At 35.6% G+C, this 18,164-nt stretch overlaps 1 protein-coding gene across 3 annotated transcripts in view; it reads right to left on the bottom strand.

The window, feature by feature from the left end:
* The window catches only part of SIK2 (salt inducible kinase 2), a 113,409-nt gene that overhangs the window by 92,107 nt on the left and 3,138 nt on the right, over positions 1-18,164 (bottom strand). For all 3 annotated transcript variants that reach the window (XM_047752111.1, XM_047752112.1, XM_047752113.1), the window contains exons 2-3: positions 8,051-8,167; positions 4,409-4,472 (exon numbers count right to left, since the gene is read on the bottom strand). In XM_047752111.1, coding sequence (XP_047608067.1) covers positions 4,409-4,472; positions 8,051-8,167 — 181 coding nt within the window. The remainder of the gene's footprint in view (positions 1-4,408; positions 4,473-8,050; positions 8,168-18,164) is intronic.

Raw genomic sequence — 18,164 nt, 5'->3', positions numbered from 1 at the left:
TCAAAAAAAAAAAAAAAAAGGAATTCAATACTCTCCAGCACAGAGGAGGCACTAAAAGAATACTTGAAAGTAAAGAGTAATTCCAACATTATAGACATGAACAATAAATCTTAATATAATATAGTTCTAAACACATGATTGAATATTGTTTTTATGGTTCTGTTTCATCTAAAACAGACTGAAAACACTTTTGGCTCAGAATTCACTTAAAATGTTACACATATTTTTTACCACTTGACCAATGTTCCATGGACTGCATCTTCTCACTTCTATTTTATTGTCCTCATGGGCCCCACATCAGAACCTGGCTGACTGCCAGACTGCCTCTGCGTGCAACTACCTAAATCCAGTTTACTCACTCTGACTGTACATATTTACTCTAGCTATTTTACATTAAAAAATAAACTTTATACATTAAAGATCCCCAAATCACACTTCAATTTACATAAAACAATGTGATCCAAAACTTTGTCATCAAAGGTTTTAGCAAGAAGGAGCCACAATAGGAACTCCTCCTTGCTCACTCTTAATCTTCCCTCTTGGCTTGCTTCTCTCCAGCTACACTGGCCTCCCTGGTATTCCTTGAACACACCAAGCACACTGCTCCCTCAGGACCTTTGCATTTACCCTTCCCTCTCCTTGGATCACCCTCTTTCCCCCACATCTATATGACTGTGCTTTCTCGTCTTTGCGCAAATGTCAGTGAGGGTTTCCCTCACCAGTTTAATACTGCAATCGACCCCCACTCCACATGCCCTCTTCCTTGATTTCTTATTTCTATAGACTATCACCATCTAATACACTATATAAAATTTATTTATTTGGCATACTGTCTCTTTCCCCACCCGAAACTATAAGGTTCCTGAGAAAAGAAATTTTTGTTTTCTTTGTTGTGGAATTTTTCCCACATAGATAAGAATGGGAAAGAGAACCCTCCTTCACTGTTGGTAGGAATGTAAATTGGTACAACCACTATGGAAAACAGTATGGGGGTTTTTCAGAAAACTAAATATAGAACTACTGTGTGGTCCAACAATCCCACTCCTGGGCAAATATCCAGATAAAACTATAATTCAGAAAGACACATGCACCTCTATGTTCTCTGAAGCACTATTCACAATAGCCAAGACCTGGAAACAACCTAAATGTCTTTTGACAGATGAATGGATTGAGAGGATGTGGTACATATATACAGTGGAATAATACTCAGCCATAAAAAAGAATGAAATAATGCCATTTGCAGCAATATGGATGCAAATAGAGATTCTCATACTAAATGAAGTAAGCCAGAAAAAGACAAATACCATATGATATCACTTATATGTGGAATCTAAAATATGGCACAAATGAACCTATCACAAAACAGAAACAGACTCACAGAGGATAGACTTGTGGTTTCTAAGGGGGAAGGGGAGAGAGTGGGATGGACTGGGAATTTGAGGTTGGTACATGCAAACTATTACATTTAGATGTATAAGCAATGAGGTCCTACTGTATACCACAGGGAACTATATCCTAATCTCTTGGGGTAGAACAGATGGAGAATAGCATGAGAAAAAGAATGTATATGTATATACATATGTATGACTGGGTCTCTATGCTGTACAGCAGAAATTGGCACAACACTGTAAATCAACTAAAAAAATCAGTAACTAAATCAACAATAAAAAGAATAGGGCATATAATTGGCTTTCAAAAAGATTTCTTGAAAGACAATTAATATCCAGATCTTCTTAGCTTCAAAGCCCATACCATTCTATCACAGCAGCAGTTAAGAAGCTTCTTATTGAAACAAGCAGTTAAAGAATTTAAATAACTTAAAAACATAGAAATAGCAACTAACCAAATTAAATACAGAGAGAGGAATTTTTAAAAATTGGAATCAGTGAGCAGTGGGACAATCTGAAACAGCCTAATACATGTGTAACTGGAGTCTCTGAAGAAGAGGCCATAAAAATAATGGTTGAAAAATTTCTGAATTTGATGGAAACTGTACATTCATAGATTCAAGAAGTTCAATGAGGAGTTCCTGTTGTGGCTCAGTGGTAACAAGCCCTACTAGTACCCATGAGGATGCAGGTTTGATCCTGGCCTTGCTCAGTGGGCTAAGGATCTGGCATTGACATGAGCTGTGGTGTAGGCTGTGCTGTGACTATGGTGTAAGCCATCAGCTGCAGCTCTGCTTCAAGCCCTAGGCTGGGAACTTCCATATGATGAAGGTGCAGCCATTTAAGAAAAAAAATAACAAACAAACAAACAAATAAAAGGGCAATTCAATGAACACCAAACATGAGAATCACAAAGAAAACCACGCAAGGGTACATCATAATCAAATTGTTAAAATCAGTGATAAACAGAAACTCTTAAAAGAGAAAAAAGACATACTATATACAGAGGAATATAAGGAAAAGATGACAGCAGATTTCTTATCAGAAATAATGCAAATAAGAAGACAGTGGAGCCCTATCTATAAAGTACTGAAAGGAAAAAAGTCAACCTAGAATTATATATCCAGTACAAATATCATTTAAAAATAGACAAAATAAGGATTATTTTAGACATACAAAGCTGAAAGAGTTCAACACCAACAGACCTGCACTGCAAGAAATGTTCACATCATTTAGGCAGAAGAAAAATGACATCAGATAAAAATAAAGGAATAAAGATGTAAACATGCATCTACATACAGGGATGTGGCAATGGTAACTCCACTGGTAAATGTATCAGATTTTTAGAAAATATTGAAATCTATCTATCTATCTATCTATCTATCTATCTATCTATCTATCTATCTATCTATCTATCTGTCTTTTTGTCTTTCTAGGGTCACACCCGTGGCATATGGAGGTTCCCAGACTAGGGGTCAAATCAGAGCTGTAGCCGCCGGCCTACACCAGCGCCACAGCAACGTGTGATCCGAGCTGCATCTGTGACCTATACCAGAGCTCACGGCAACACTGGATCCTTAAACTACTGAGTGAGGCCGGGGATCGAACCCATGTCCCCATGGATGCTAATTGGGTTCGTTAACCGCTAAGCCACGATGGGAACTCCTGAAATCTGTTTAAGATACAGTTGACTTTTTATATAAAAATAATGACAGTGTATTTTGTGTTTTATAAAATAGGTATACATAAAATGTATGACAATAAAATAAAGGCCAGGAGGGGCAAAATAGAAGTCCATTATTGTAAAGTTCTTACACTCTCTGTGAAGTTGTGGTATTACTTGAAGGCAGACTGTTTGGTAAAGACTTACACATTCATAAGCAAGTCATTTGTAAGAGCCCCAAACTGAAACCAACCCAGATGTCTATTCACACATGAATGGATAAGGAAACGGGGGTATATTTACAAAATAGGATACTACTTATAATAAAATGATATGTTTAAACATTCAACAAAATGGATGAACAGTAAAATAATTATACTGAGAGAAAGAACCCAAAGAAAGGGTACATAGTATGTGTACCTTTATATAAAACTGTAGAAGACATAAATGAATCTACAGTGAAAGAAAACAGAGCAATGCTTGCCTGGTGGAGAGGTGGGACAAGAGAGATGACAAAGGACTCAAAGAAACTGTTGGGAGCAGTGGCTACCTTGACTGTGGTCATGCTTTCTTTCACACATGTGTGTGCGAAAACTTAGGAAATTGTATATATCAAATATGAGTAATTTATTGTATGTGAATTATTCCTCAGTAAAGATGTTTAAAAAAGCACTTTAGACTTAAATTTAGGTGAAAAAACAACATATTTAGAACAAGTACAGTGTTCTTGTTCTATAAGGTAAAAATAAAATAGATGAAAGCTGGAACTAATAATATAGTCATAATTTTTTAAGGGTTAGAATGGCTCAGAGAAACCAATTAATCCAGCGCTTTCTTATTACAGATAAAGGAACTGAGTCCCACAGAGGGATGGTATAAGGTGTAAGGCAGAGGTCTCACAGCTTATAGGTAACAGCTTACTAAACTGTAAGATCCACAACGGCAGGAACTGTGTTACTCAGGTCACCACTGTATCCCCTAAGCCTAGTACAATGTCTGAAACACAGCACAGGCTCAATAAATATTTGTAGACTTATCTTTACCCTAGAAAGAAAGGGAAAATAAAAGGAAAGAAAATCTCCTTTGCAATATGAAACTTTCCCCCATCTTTGATTCATCTATCTCTTGATAAGAGATAAGAGAATTAAGCGATAGTTTTCATGCCATAAATACAAGTGAATAAATTATATGCCATATTTTTAGCCTACTGGATATTTTATTCTATTCTAATGCTTAACAACTTCTAATTCACATTAGCAACCTTTAAACAAGCAGGGGAATTGATATAAAATACTCCATTCATAAAGCTTACCTACATTTTCAAATTAAGAAGAAAAATAGAAAGAAACATGCTTACCAAAAATTTCTCCATTTTTGGCATATTCTGTCACAAGATACAACATGCTTTTGGTTTCCATTACCTATTGAGAAATAATTCCATATTAGTCTGACAGGAAAAGACTGATTTACCATAACATTCTATGGAGTCAATGAAATTAAAACTACTAATAAAAGTATCAAGGGAGTTCTCTTGTAACACAGTAGGTTGGGTACCTGGCATTGTCGCTGCAGCTGCTCGGGTTGCTGCTGTGGAACTGGTTCGATCCCTGGCCTGAGAACTTTCACATGCCTTGGGCATGGCCAAAAAAAAAAAAAAAAAAGGTATCAAGTTATGAACAGTTCAGAAGCAAATTTATAGGACTGACAATATCCTTATGCTACACTTTTGTGAAAAATCTAGATCCTTGATCTTCCAGGCATGGCCCACAGACCAGCAGCAGCACTGCCCAGGCATCTATTAGAACCACAAAGTCTAGAGTTCCCTGGTGGCTCAGTGGGTTAAGGATCAAAAGTTGTCACTGCTATGGCTCTGGTTACTGTTGTGGTGCGGGTTTGATCCCTGGCCTAGGAACTTCTGCACCCCAAAAAGAAATGCAAAATCTCACACCCCACCACAGACCTACTGACACAGAATTTACATTTTAACAAAATCCTAAGGTGACTATTCTGCATATTCAAATTTGAGAAATACTAATACAAGTAACAGGAGTTTTGAAGACACTTTTTACCTCATCACTGGCTTCTCTAGCCTTGTATTATATGGTAAACTCTGACTGAGAAAATAATAATAAAATAGAGCTCAATCAATCTGGCCTGAGACCTAGCTAATCTGGCACAAGGTGTTAGTTCTCCTACTATACTTTCTATTGTTATAAAGTACTATTATTTTAAAACATTGTTCAAAAGCTTCTTTATAAACTCCACTGCTATCCACTTTTATTTAAATTCCTGCTATGGCACACTGGGTTAAGAATCTGACTGCAGTGGCTCAGGTTGCTGTGGAGGCTCAGGTTTGATTCCCAGCCCAGCGCAGTGGGTTAAAGGATCCAGCATTGCTATAGCTGTAGCATAGGTTGCAGTTGCGGCTCGGATTCAATCCTTGGCCTGGGACCTTCCATATGCTGCAGGTGAGGCCATAAAAAATAAGTTTTTCTAAGTTCAGAAAGGAAATGTGTCATTGTTACAAACTTGATTTTTCAAACTCTACTGAGCTGGAAGGAAATGAATTTATAGATTCAGAGTCAGCAAAATTTAGATTGCTTCTTTGTAACATCCTTAAAGGAGAACTACTGGCACATGCTAATAATGTAATATTTAACTGCTATCTACTGAAAGGCCAAAATCTAATTTTTCTCTAACATTCAGATTTATTTCTTTTTTCCTTTTTTTTTTTTTTTTTTTTTTTTAGGGTCACAGGTGTGGCATATGGAAGTTCCCAGGCTAGAGGGCTGAATTGGAGCTGTAGCAGCCAGCCTATGCCGCAGCCACAGCAATGCCAGATCCAAGTCGTGTCTGTGACCTACACCACAGCTCACGGCAACAGCGGATCCTTAACCCACTGAGTAAAGCCAGAGATTGAACCCGCATCCTCATGGATACTAGTCGGGTTTATTTCTACTGAGCCATAACGGGAACTTCTATTTTGTTTTTTAATTGGAATATAGTTGAAGAATCATGGTAGTTTGAACCTCAATTTGGTTTATGGTTTATCAGACTTCTAAAGATAGGATTAGTTTCTTGTAAGTATCCTCTTTAAGGAAACAAAAAAAGCTTAAAGGGAGAAATACTCTGTATAAATTTGACCTAAGAGGCCCTCTGCAGTTTTAGAACTTTAGGAATTGTTTTGAGTGACACACCACAGTCTCATTCTCAGCTAATGGTAATTCAATGGGCTCCATACCTTTAAAATTGTAAATTTCTATCAATAAAGTTGTTTAGCTAAATATATTCATGAATGTATATATATACGTGTACATGTATGCATACACATGCTCATATGTATTTATGAATATATACATACAGAGACACAAATTATGCACTTATGCCATTTTGTAAGTACATTACATACATTATAAAATGCAAAAAGAAGATAAATATAAAAGATAAACAGAGTTCCCACTGTGGTGCTGTGGGACCCGAGCTGCATCTGAGACCTACACTGCAGCTCACAGCAATGCCAGATCCTTAACTCACTGAACAAGGCCAGGGACTAAATCTACTTCCTCATGGATACTAGTCGGGTGGTGTTGCTGGTTTGATCCCCAGCCCAGAGCAGTGGGTAAAGGATCAGGTTTTGCTGGTTGTGGCGTAGGATACAGATGCAGCTCAGATTTGATCCCTGGTCCGGGAACTTCCACATCATTGGGGTGCAGCCAAAAAAGGTAAAATAATAATAATAATAATAATAATAATAATAAACAGAATTGAGCTACTAACATGATGTTAATTGGCTCAAAAACTTCTGAAAATTTAACAAACAGCTCTCAAAAGGGAGTACAGGCAGAGCCTAGGATACCACTAGGTGCACACATCATACTTTGGAGATCAATGTCACAGACTAGCACACTGTAACATTTTAGCTTAAAAAGTTTTCAAATGTAAAGATTCTAAATATTAATGAAGAGAAAAGCATTAAAGAGTTTTGTTATTATTTTTTTAAAATAAATTCTTTTGGGGGGGGACTTACCTGTGACACATGGAAGTTCCTGGGCCAGGGATCAAACCTGCACCACAGCAGTGACCCAAGCCATTACAGTGACAATGCCAGATTCTTAATCTGCTGCACCACAAGAGAACTCCAAAAAGTTTTGTTCTTATATTATCATTCTTAAACATAAATTATTTGTTAAAAATCTGAGAAAAACCTTCCTTTTAAAAAGCATAGTTTGTTATAAAAATTGTATCTTAGTAAAGTTTAATTTAAAAAAAAATGGCATTAAAAAAAATTGGCTTATTTACTTTACTTGATAAAAGAAACCAAACAAAATATAAGATTTGGCTCTGGATATTACAAAATATGCCACTAAGTAATACACTATTTTATTTAGTCTTTTTATTTCATAAAATGTAAACATATTTTTTTTAATAAGCAAAACTGCCATATTCTCACTAATGGCACCACCAGCAAAACCCAGTAGGTTTAAGTGGGGTATTATAAATGCACAACTTCAAACTTTTTTGTTTGTTTGTTTTTAGGGCCACACCCACAGCATATGGAAGTTCCCAGACTAGGGGTTGAATCAGAGCTGCACCTGCCAGCCTACACCACAGCCAGAGCAACTCGGGATCTGAGCTGCGTCTGCAACCAACACCACAGCTCACAACAATGCCAGATCCTTAACCCACTGAGCAAGGCCAGGGATCGAACCCATGTTCTCATGGACTAGTCGGGTTCGTTACTGCCAAGCCACAACGGGAACTCCACAACTAGAAACTTTTAAATTAAATAACTTACTTAAAATTAAGCTGCTGGTAGCTTTTTATTTCCTAATTTATTATTATTTCTAATTTAAATACAGAAAAATGGATGTATTTCAGCTTAATAAAAAACATACAATTATCTTTTTATTGACTGAAAAAACTAGTAAAAGAGAAAATGATGGTATAAAATAGAGTAGTGAATGTGAGAAGCATGGAGAGGTATAAAGCTAAGTCATACCTGATAAAGTTTGATTATGTGAGGGTGGTCTAACATTTTCATTATTTGTACTTCTCGGTAGATTTTCTCAAGGTTCACTGCATCCAGCTGAGATTTATCTATTATTTTTATTGCCACCTGCAACCCAGACACAAATAAATACAATTAATATACAATGGTTAACATTTTCCAGGCAAGGATCTTTTTAATCAATGACATCTAAGACTTCACCTGTAGGTCCTTATAACGATGATAACTAGCTTCAGTGCTTATTCATTCATCATTCAACAACTATTTCTTAAATATCTACCATGTATAAGGCACTGTGGCAGACGTGTTTGGGAGCATCTTTGGTGTGCTACGAAGAATGACCCTGAAAAGTTACCTTAATAAAACATATTTCTCTTTCTGTACAACTGTAACACCTCCTTACTCCATTTTAAAACTGAAGAAATAAAATCTTAGCAGTTTTGGGTAGTTATCATCCTGATTCAAAGTACCTATAAACAAAAGATCAGCCAGGTAGAAGATAGTTTCTATTATACCGAAAAACAATTTTTCTAGAAAAGCAAGTGATAGGTTCCAAAGAATACAGATATACCTTTCTAGAAAACAAACAAACAAAACTGATGTGTTAAAATCAATCTACATCCAAAAACCCCAGCTGGATTAAATTTTGTTTTAAAAAAATCAAAGTGCAAAAACTCACATGTTAGTAATTACACTCAATTTTGACTTTAAGGGAATTTGATTTTGAAAAATATGGCCTCTTCCTATCATAACTAGATAGAAACCCAAATCACTCCAAGGCTGTTAATTTGAAGAAACTGCATTTGAAGGTGAATAACTGGGTAATCAGAAGTCAACAATCATGTACTTTTTTTCATGCAGCCAAAAAGAACTATTTAAAAAAAATTAGTAGGCAATTGATTAGGAAATAAGCCATTATGACTCAAATAAAACTTTGAGATAATTGAGAACCACCCAAACTTAATTATACTAAGTTCTGAAAAGTCTCCTCAATGTACTTCACATTATACCCAAAAATATTCTGAACATAATTCAGTCTTATATTGTTGTTTCAGGATAATTGTTAATACAAATTATTGCATGTGCTATATATATATAATAGTAAAATACTCCTAAACGGTAACCAAGAAAATAAGACTCAGCTTGTCAAGTCATTTAATTCCTTAGTTTATGCAATTAGTTTTTTCTTTTTTCCTTATAGCTGCTCTGCCTTTTGCTGTCATCATCTTAAAGTTCACTGTAAGGTTTACTTCTTACCTTTGTCTATTTCTATTTTGCTGTCCATAGCTTGTTTCCTAATTTGAGTTAATTGTAACTCAAAGAAGAACCAAGGGAAATCAGATTACTACATGTAATAGGTAAAATTAAAGTTATTGCCTAAGAACAAAAGGGGCAGCTCCTTCTCTAGGCAGCTAAGTTTGAAAGTTTTGTAAGGGCTCTTTTTATTATGTTTGGGGCTATTTTAATTTATTCCCATAATCAAAATATTCTAGAAAGTAAAAGGTACTAAACTTTGACTACTAGATAAGTACTGATTAATATCACACTTGCTATGAAGAATGTCATTGGACCACCTCAAACCTAAATTTAAAGTGACACCTCTTGCCCAATTAAGAATATGACAGAATACAGTATTATCAATTACTGTGAATAACTTTAGGTAAAAGCTGACAGATAAAAGGATAAGTGTCTATTTTAATTTCCTCTTAGGAAGGTAACATGGAGTTTCACAGACATGTATATTTTAAAGACAATGTTTTGCCACAATTTCTGGTGCGTGTCTAGATATCAGTGGCCTCTTCCTGCAAAAATCTTTTATAAAGAAATGGGTCACAATCAACTAATAAATAGAAAAATAACAGAAAGGAATCAGGGCTTAAAAAAATCTCAGCATGATAACCGAAAATTTAGAAAAAGAATTTATTATATATAATATTTTGAGCATCATATCTAATGTTAAAGAAAAAGTTTAAATACTAAGTACCAACTAAAGCAAGGTATTACCAAGAGGTATCTCCTCTTTGATACCCTTTTGGAATCTTGGCCTCAAACAATGAAAAAGTGAAAAATATATAAATTATCTACTTAACATCATAAACCTCATTATTTAACTTTTCTCAGCCAAAAAATTCTCAAATGACAAAATATAATTTGGGTTTCCACTGTGGCTCAGTGAGTTAAGAACCCGACTTAGTGTCCAGAAGGATGCGAGTTTGATCCCTGGCCTCACCTGCTCAGTGGGTTAAGGATCCTGAGTTGCTCAGATCTGGTGTTGCCATGGCTGTGGCGCCTGCAGCTGCAGTTCTCATTTGACCCCTAGCCTAGGCACTTCCATATGCCACAGCTGTGACTCTAAAAAGAAAACAAAAAACCAAAATAAAATTCTCTCAATTTTATCTTGGGTCACAGACTATATGGGTGTGGACCACGAGTCTATACATTTATATCTTCACACTGTTACCTCTTGTTTATAAGGCTGCTTTCAGAGAATTATGAAAAAGTAGACTGTGTGTTAGCATGCTCCTTATAATTGTTAGGGCTGGTCTAACTGCTATAGTGAGTAGACCCCAAAACACATGCTAATTCAAACACAACAAAAGTTTATCGTTCATGAAGCAAAACTGGATGAGCAAAGAAGTCAGCACGTGGCCCTGTTCCATGCAGGCAGTCTTTACTACCGTCAGTGGGTTAAGTAAAGGTGGTAAAGGAAGGAAAACCCTGAAGGTTGTCGCCATTCTAACCAGACGGTTCTAGCCAGACAGAAGGGGAAAAAAGCTAAGAGGAGCCCCCTCTCCCAATGCCCCGAGAGGTGTTTATGGGCCAGGCCTAGAGAAGCGGCACACTTAGTTAAGGCTCAGTAACATACCATGCCATCAATGTAAGAGAGGCCAAGAAACAGTTGAGCTGTAGGTCCAGGAAGAAGAGGAAACTGGATTTTTGGTGATCAGCTAGTAGTCTCTGCCATATTCTGCCACGTAATTTCTTCACAATGGGACTCTTTACCAAGTACTTCCCAGAAATATAGTGATGACTTTTACAACTGTACAGCACTTCTTTTAAATTTTACTTTCACATATTTTATCTCATTTACTTCTCAGTTTTTTGAAGTAAATGGAACAAGCAGTACACTGTGAGTTATTGAAATTTAGGCTTAAAAGATGTTACATAATCTACAAAGTCCTACATAAAGCTCAAGTGAATTCATGGGGAAAAGCCACAGGTCTTCAAACTCCAAGTTCCATCTTTTCACTCGTCAAAGAGACAATTTACTCACATGTTTACTGAGCACCTGCTGTATGCATGGAATTATACCCAGGACACAAAAATGAAGAAAATCTGATTCCTACCTTCAAAGAACTTAACAGGTCTCTTAGAATAAGGAGAACAGATTTTGGAACACAAATTTTACGAACAAAAACCCCTGCATTTAGGGATTTCCCCAATGGTGTACAAAATTCTGAACTTACAAAAGGGTTGTGCTCCACAAGGTCATTTTATTTTTTATTTTCATTTTTTGGTCTTTTTTTGCCTTTTCTAGGGCTGCTCCTGCAGCATATGGAGGTTCCCAGGCTAAGGGTCTAATCACAGCTACAGCTGCCGACCTACACCACAGCCACAGCAACGCCAGATCTGAGCCGCATCTGCAACCTACACCACAGCTCACGGCAACGCACGATCCTTAACCCACTAAGCAAAGCCAGGGATCAAACCTGCAACCTCATGGTTCCTAGTCAGATTCGTTAACCACTACACCACGACAGGAACTCCCACCAGTTCACTTTAAAGATAGCTATGAGCTTAGATTTCTGGGAGCTTCCTCTCTGCACTCCTTCTCTACTTAGTTCTGAGTATAGTACCAAGGATAAAATCTGCATGGTCACAACAAAGTCAATCAAGAGACTATATCAACGGATCCTTTCTTTGTTGTTCATCTAAATTATTCTACTCTCTAATTCCCAACTATGCATGTAATATCTTAAAAATACTTCAGTGAATTTACATGGTGATAAAAATTATTTTTTTCTGCCAAGACACAAAATGAAGGTTTCCTATACAACTTGGGAGACCATAATGGCTAAACTAGAATAATTACTATGAAGCTAAATCCCATGTAAAGTAGCCACACAATATTCAACTTCATAACTTATAAAGATTAAAAAGTAAACACTCTTGAGAGGTAAAGTTAAATGAGATGACCACTTTTATACATTTCTAGTAGGAATATAAAACAGGTTATAGTTTTTCTGGAAGGTAAATTGGCGATCTTTACCAAGAACCTTAAAAATCATCCATCCTATTTAACCTAAGGTTTCTACTTCTGAGAAATTATTTGTAGGAAACAATCTGAAATGATTAAAGATTTACGTGTAAATATATTCAAGAGTATTCCTTATAATGTAAAAAAATAGAAACAACTGGGAAATAATTACATGATTTATGGTAAGTCTATATTATGATTACTACAAGCTAGTAAGACAGTTCCTTTTAATAATATGGAGAAATGACAAGACTAAAATATTAAATTAAAAAAAAATCAAGATACTATCCAGTCTCACACACAAGGTATGTATAGAAAAAGACCAATAAAAACTAGATATAAATATGACAAAAATGTTATCAGTGGGTGAAAAAAATCATGAATTATTTTCCAATTTACTTTTCAGTGCAATTTTTCTTCAATGAGCATGAATTACTTTCTGAATATTAAAAAAAAATGAAATGGAGTTGTATTTGCTATATATGCTAACTTCTCCACCTGAAAAATATTAAATTCATTTTCTTATTTTCCAAATTCTCTACAAAATGGCTATATTATTTAATAAGATTTAAATATTAATTATAAAAACTATATACATAGAAATGTTTCCAACAGTGTTAAGCAAAAAAAAAAAAAAAAGGAAAGTAACAACTATGTAAGATACAAGTTTTCAAGGAAGACTAAATGAAACCATGTTATGCTGATCGATAAAATGGACTTTTGCATTTTTCAAATCATAACTTAATGGTAACGGTACACTTCTTGATAATTTTATAAAAATTATTTCACTTCTCATAAAAGAAATATTAATCTCATGCACTTAAAGCAACCACACACATAAAATTGGCTTTGGGGGACTTTCTAAAGAAATAACACAATAAGAGCTATTCTTCTAATAAAAAAATCAGAAGGGATTAACATATGTTTTCTCAGGTAATACTTGCTTCAGTCCTATTTATTAATACACTAATTCTTACAATATCCTTCTGAAGTATCAAGTAGCAAAACTCTTACCATATAATTAGATCTTCGAAAATAAAAAATAAACACAACTTTTCAAGCTCAAACATCAAATTATAGGTGGAATCAGAACATACTAACCTATCATTTGATTGAACAGTGATTGTGATTGAGTGGTCTACAATGAAAGGATTTCGAGAGCAGCAAAAGTCGGAGTCCCGTCTTGTGGCCCAGCAGTTACCGAACCTAGCGACTAGCATCCATGAAGAAATGGTTCGATCCCTGACAGCGCTCAGTGGGTTAAGGATCCAGCGCTGCCATGAGCTGTGGTGTAGGTTGCAGATGCAGCTCAGATCTGGTGTGGCTGTGACTGTGGCTGGCAGCTATAGCTCTGATTCGACCCCTAGCCTGGGAACCTCCATATGCCATGGGTACGGCCCTAAAAAGACAAAAAGACCGGAAAAAAAAAAAAAAGAAAGAAAAAAAGTCAGCAAAAGTGACCTTTAAGAATGAATAAAGTCAACTTTTTTTACAATTTAAAACTTGACTTTTAAAATTTAAGAACTTATACAATAATAAATCCTCATTAAAACTTAATCTGACTTTTATAATGGTAAGTTAAAGAGATTGGAGAAGTAAATGTGACACTTTTTTTTTTTTTTTAAACAGCTGCACCTGTGGCATGTGGACATTCCCAGGCTAGGGGTTGAACAATCAGGGCCTCAGCTGAGCCCTACGCCAGATCCAAGCTACATCTGCAACCTACCCCACAGTTTAGGCAATTTGAGGCAACGCTGGATCCTTAACCCACTGAGCAAGACCAGAGATCGAACCCATATCCTGACAGAGACAACATCAGGTCTTTAACCTGCTAGGCCACAACAGGAATTTTTAGAACGAGAAAAACTGAACTGAGTATTTTTAATACTATAAAAGAAGTGATTAAAAACAATCTCCTATCTTAAAGATTACTTTAAACAAATCAACAAAGAAGACAACTCAACAACAAAAATGAGCCAAAGGACAAAAGGCAATTCACAAATGTAAACAGTCATCTTATTAAAAACAGTGTAATCAAACTAAGCCAAAGAAATGCAAATTCAAATAAAAAACACTGTTTTCCCCTTTCAAACTGGGAAAGATGTATACAAATAATACTCTTGGTAAATATGCATTCTTCCTGATGAAAATTATTAGATACTCCTTTTTTGGAAGGTAATTTGGCATCTCATGCCATCAGATATAGATGTAAGGACATTCTCCTTGACCCAAGAATTCCACTGCTGTGTGTTATCTTGAGGAAATAATCAGATAGATACACAAAGATGTATATACAGGAATGCTCTCTGGAACATTAGTTTAGAAAGAAAAACAGTAAGAGAGAAAAATAATCTAAATGTTAAATAATAGGAAACTGATTAAATAAAATAGTCCTATATAAAGATACTATTTAACCATGCTTTAGACTTTTTATTTAAAACTTGGGGAAATGTCAATAACACATTAAGTAACAAATACATATTATATGTATAGATGGTGTCAATGTTATTAAATACATATGAAACATATGTGAAGAGCTAAGAGGACATGAACCAAATATTAACAGAGGTTGTCTCTTGGTGTGCATGGCAGAATTAAAATGTTTATTTTCCTCTTTAAGCTTTTCACGGATGTCTACAAAAAGCATGTATTTTTTTTAATTGGGAAAAATGACAAACACTATGTTTACTTTAAAGAAGAACTTAAAAACAAATTTTAGCATCAATTTTTGGTTTAATTCATCCAATATTCATCTCTTAATCTGTTTAAAGTATTTTTCTAATATTTTTTAAAATGAAAAGTTTCTGAGGAAATTCCCAAATGTAAGTGTCTTTCATTCTTCTAATAATCTCAAACCGGATATATGGGCTATTTTTCTTTCGAGGGTAGGAAAGCATTCTCCATAAATGTTCTGTATAAAGGAATTTTTACATAAATAACTTATTTCCAAAAACATGGAGGCAGACTGTAAAAGAGGTACTAGGTATACTAAAGAAGAAATAAAGACCTCTTAATAATTTCTGGAATCTTTTTGGCTCCAAGGATATGCATTTGCCATCAGCAGTAGGCCATAAATCAAATATCATCATGTGAATCCAGGAATCAAGGCCAGTTTCAGTTATTTCCAAATAAATGTTTTCTTAATTGCCTGGTGACTGAGACAGAATTTCCCAGTGGAATTAAAAGCAGACTACATTAAACTCCGTTAAGCATTTCTACAATATAAAAATTTATACAACTCTTAATTTGCATGTTTGTTCTTCCCAACTCCTCCCAAAGAACAGGTCATCTTGAACAACATTTAGCAGAATAATTTGTCAAATTTTTCTTGTCTAGGGTGCCATGAAACTAGAGAACAATTTCTAATAAAGCATTTATGTTTCATGACAAACACAGTATTTATTTCAACACAAATTGAAGATCATGCATAGGCCTGGATACGAATATTAGTGATTAAGTTATTTAGCAACAATTTTTTCTGTCGCACATAGTACAGCTGCTTCTTGACATCTGGAATATTTCACAGCACAAGATTAATACTAGGATTACTGAGAGGAGTCTTAACATTTTAAATCAAAATATAAAACTCATATGTATTAAAAAATTGAGTTCTCAGATTCCCATCGTGGCACAGTGGTTAACAAATCCAACTAGTAACCATGAGGTTTCGGGTTCTATCCCTGCCCTTGCTCAGTGGGCTAAGGATCCAGCATTGCCATGAGCTGTGGTGCAGGTCGCAGACGCGGCTTAGATCCTGATTGCTGTGGCTGTGGTGTAGGCTGGCAGCTGCAGCTCTCATTAGACCCCTAGCCTGGGAACCTCCATATGCTGCCAGAGCAGCCCTAGAAATGGCAAAAAGAGCCCCCCGCCCAAAAAAAATTGAGTTCTCTTCTTCAAGAAATACCATATTCAGGGTGTAATACGCCCTTCTCTTGTTTCTACCTTTGCCCTGAAAATGCAATTTTGATACTTTAACTATTTGGAAGGCTTTAAAAATACTTAGATTTTAATGTAGTAGTTAAAGAATTATGCCTAAATAAATAAAGCCTCCAAATGCACACAGAATGCTTTTCAGTGATTTAAAAAAAAAAAAAATCACTTTTCAGAATGTCCTTGCTGTCAGTTTTACATTCCAGATTTTCTTTTGCTTTTTTTTAAAGGGCCTCACCTGAGGCATAGGGAGGTTCCCAGGCTAGGGTTCAAATCGGAGCTGCAGCTGCCGGCCACAGCCACAGTCACAGCCACAGCCATGCCAGATCCGAGCCGCATCTGTGACCTACACTGCATCTCATGACAATGCTGGATCCTTAAGCCACTAAGCACTGATCAAACCCTCATCCTCACGGGTATTAGTCCGGTTCCTAATCCTCTGAGCCACAACGGGAACTCCCCAGATTTTCTTAATTATAAGTAATACTTACATATCATTTTAGTAAAGTAGTTTTCAGAACCTCTGTGAAATATCTTTAAGATTTCACAGACCATACATTCATAAACTCTTTGGCCAAGCAATACATGAGGTATGGTACCGAATACTCAATTATCTGTCAGAGAAAAGGTCTGAAAATAACTAACAATGTATACCTCTGGGTGGTGATACTATAGTTAATTCTTTTCATTTATCCACACTGTAAAGAATGTTCAATAATAAACATGATAGATTTGATAATAAAAATAGACTATTCTTTTTTTTTTTTTTTTGGTCCTTTTGCTATTTCTTTGGGCCGCTCCCGCGACATATGGAGGTTCCCGGGCTAGGGGTCGAATCAGAGCTGTAGCCGCCAGCCTACGCCAGAGCGACAGCAACGCGGGATCCGAGCCTCATCTGCAACCTACACCACAGCTCACGGCAACGCCGGATCATTAACCCACTGAGCAAGGGCAGGGACGGAACCCACAACCTCATGGTTCCTAGTCGGATTCGTTAACCACTGCGCCATGATGGGAACTCCAAAACAGACTATTCTTTAAAGTAAAAATAATACCTTCTTACTTGGTAATTTCCCTTCTAGGAATTTACCTCCAATTTCTCCTCCCTAAAATAACTGAATATGCAGACAAAGAGATTTATAAATAAATATATATATATATGTTATTCACTGTAAATTATTATAAGTGAAAACTTTACCATGTATAATGTTAAATAGTAAGAAAGTTAAGTAGAATAGAATTAATCTAGAAGGCAGAACACTTCACAGCTATTAAAAATGTTTTATAAGTTATTTATAATAAGCAAAATGCTTAGGCTATAATAATAAGTGGGAAAAAAGGATGCAACTGATATAAGTGCATCTACCACATGGTCTCATCCATGGGAAAAAATGAATAAAAAAAAAAAGACAAGAGGGAAATATGCCATAATGTTAAGAATGATTTATTTTCATTGATGGAGGAATTAAACATGTACTTTTTTGCACATTGTAGTCTTCATATTTTCTACAATAAGACTGTATTTATTTAATAGAAACAAAAAAGTTTAAGGGCACAAATGACTGTTCTAAAATTTTACTTAGATTAAAAAAAAAAAACAACCAACAAAAAAACCTAGCCATTTGCTTAGAAGGAAAAAGTTCTTTGCTAGTGCAGTATTAATAAAACACATTTCTCAAGGACACTCGTAACATAGCAAACTAGCAACCACGACTGCCTAAAATAGTTTAACAGTGTAAATGCTATTATTCTTTTTCCATTATGCTAATTTTATAAAATTAGCTACTCTAATTCATAAATCACAAACCAATACTACAAAGCCTTTATGAAGTATTATATTAGGAAGCCGGATTCTACCACCACCTGCTTTCCCTTTTGTGTGTAAAATTTACAGAGATCTAACATGAGAACACTGCT

The sequence above is a fragment of the Phacochoerus africanus genome, chromosome 11 (assembly GCF_016906955.1).
Source record: "Phacochoerus africanus isolate WHEZ1 chromosome 11, ROS_Pafr_v1, whole genome shotgun sequence".
Classification (NCBI taxonomy): domain Eukaryota; kingdom Metazoa; phylum Chordata; class Mammalia; order Artiodactyla; family Suidae; genus Phacochoerus; species Phacochoerus africanus.
The sequence above is the reverse complement of the archived record's forward strand: the minus strand, read 5'-3'. Positions and strand labels throughout refer to the sequence as shown.